The sequence below is a fragment of the Borostomias antarcticus genome (genome assembly GCF_949987555.1).
Source record: "Borostomias antarcticus genome assembly, chromosome: 29".
NCBI lineage: Eukaryota > Metazoa > Chordata > Actinopteri > Stomiiformes > Stomiidae > Borostomias > Borostomias antarcticus.
The window spans coordinates 3,309,460-3,311,657 of NC_140262.1; the positions used below are offsets into that span (position 1 = coordinate 3,309,460).

At 51.7% G+C, this 2,198-nt stretch overlaps 1 protein-coding gene across 1 annotated transcript; it reads right to left on the reverse strand.

The window, feature by feature from the left end:
* Positions 1–1,129: 1,129 nt before the first annotated feature.
* lrrc3ca (leucine rich repeat containing 3Ca) lies at positions 1,130–1,927 on the reverse strand (the record flags this gene model as incomplete). The annotated part of the gene is made up of 1 exon (XM_084459995.1): positions 1,130–1,927. The coding sequence occupies exon 1, from the start codon at positions 1,922–1,924 to the stop codon at positions 1,130–1,132; it is 795 nt and encodes a 264-aa protein (XP_084316121.1). The 5' UTR covers positions 1,925–1,927.
* Between the last annotated feature and the right edge of the window lie 271 nt (positions 1,928–2,198).

A 2,198-nucleotide genomic window follows, 5' to 3' on the forward strand; every position in this document is an offset into this window, starting at 1 on the left:
TACAGTGGTCAGGACCTGAAGGAAAACATATAGTACTGAATGACACAATGAGCTCATTAAAAAAAACATACAGTAGACTACAGTACTGTGTCTTTCTAAGTCCCTTAGGCCCCGCCCACTGATAAGTACTGACACTGGTCCATTAGGAGCCCCAGTGCATTTCTCTCAGGTCGTGATTGGTGGAATATGCTCAGTGAGTGTATGGAGAGGGCGTTCAGCCTCGAATATTAATGCAAGGGTTTTCCTGTCCAAACCTTGTACTGTACACTGAACAGAAGTGCAGTCTGTACAGTGGAAAGCATAAGTGCTTGTCTCTGCCGGAGCTGTTCATGGAGTATTAATCAGATTTGTGAGGCTTTCATGAGTGTTTCATTGATTATGTGAACTAATCTTGTTCGGTGACCTGAATACTAAGTACAGGATGTGTGGTTTCAAAGGAAAACCCAGATCAAACAAGGACTTAGTTTTGCTGAGTTGTAGTTTCCAAGGTTGTAAAATGTACCTGAAATACTGCATTTACTAGAAAGAAACCCATAAATATATTTTAATTGAAAAGAACAACATTTATGATATCGTACTGTATACTGTATGGATGCGGCTTGGGACAACAGTTTATAGAAGGACTTGAGACAGGGACTAATAAAGCATCTGTATGTTCATCCATCCTGCTGTTTTTATTGCTCTTTAGATCTGGCCAAAGGACCCCTACATAGGCCTTGTGAGTGGTGCCTGTGTGAGAGAAGTGCATCAAGGTGCATGCACCACTGGATAAATCCCATTTTAAATCCAATTTTGGGAGCTCTCCAAAACAGTCCCTTTGCTTTTATTACTAGACTGTCCACTCAGCCAACGCAAACTCTTAATGGGCCACTCCTGTCTAAATTATTTATCTGGGTTAGATTGCTTAGGCCTGGATCTCCTACACAGGCACAAGTTCTGCTGCTTCCTTGGCTCACAAATAGCAGCATAAGCCTAACTGTCTATTAGATCGTCCATAGGCAAAGGTGCATGTTGAGAGCCCTATACTTATCACCCTGCCCTAGACACCAGCTGTGTCGCTCTCGAAAGTTACAGGATCCGAAAAGGGTAACAAGCTCCGACCCGACACCCCCACATGTTCCCCCAGGCTCTATACCACAGTGCTAATAGTGGAAGACTCTTCGGATTTGCCCGGAATGCCGGGCAGTGACTTGAGGTACTCCAGGTGGCGTCTAGCATCTTCCGTGTTGTGCCTGATGTAGTAGACCAAGTAGGAGATGACCATGGTGAACCAGCCGAACATGGTGACCAGCATGGCCACGTCCGTGGTCTTTTTCATCACCACACACAGGTCCAGGTCTTTGGTCAGCAGGAAGGGCACGCCCACCGCGCCCACATCTGGGGGCTCCGATGTCTGGCACACGATGCCCGTCAGCGACATGGGCTCCAGGTCTATGTGGGGCATGGCCATCTGCAGGCTGCAGTCACAGTGCCAGGGGTTGTTGGTCAGGTTGGCGCGCGCCCGCAGGCCTTCGAAGGCCTCGGCGTTGAAGGTCACCAGCTTGTTGGAAGACAGGTCCAGGAAGTGCAGGGACGAGCCCAGCCCTCGGAAGGCCCCCGTCTCCAGCTGGGCCAGCTCGTTGTGGGACAGGTCCAGCTCGGCAAGGAGGGGCAGGTGGGCGAAGGCGTCGCTGGGGACCCTGGTGATGAGGTTGTAGTCCAGGAAGACGCTCCGCGTGTCGTTGGGCAGGTCCAGGGGGACGTGGGTGAGGCGCTGGTTACTGCAGCGCACCGCCCTGCCGCCCACCGCGCTCTCGGAGCAGTAGCAGCCCTGCGAGCAGCTGGTGGCGGCGTGATGGAAGCAGCAGGTCATCAGCACCAAGCTGTGCAGCAGCAGACACATGGCCACGGAGTGGCGTAGTAGCCAGCCCGCCAGCAGGGGCATGATGGGATACGGGCATGCTCCAAGGGAGGACCACCGGGGCGAACGGGCGTCACGTCAACCTCCCCAGTAGCTGTCAAGCCTACAGAGGAAAGGAGAGGGTGAGATGTCACACGGGGACATACTCTGCGTGAGAGGGGCACGTTGTATCGTTAAACAACACCGATTCTTCACCGCGGGAAGCATGCGTGACGGACTTAACTCCAAAGTACTTCTTAACTCCCATACAAAGGGTTGCTTAAGAAGGGTTCCTTAAGAAGGTTCTTTATCGGGAAAC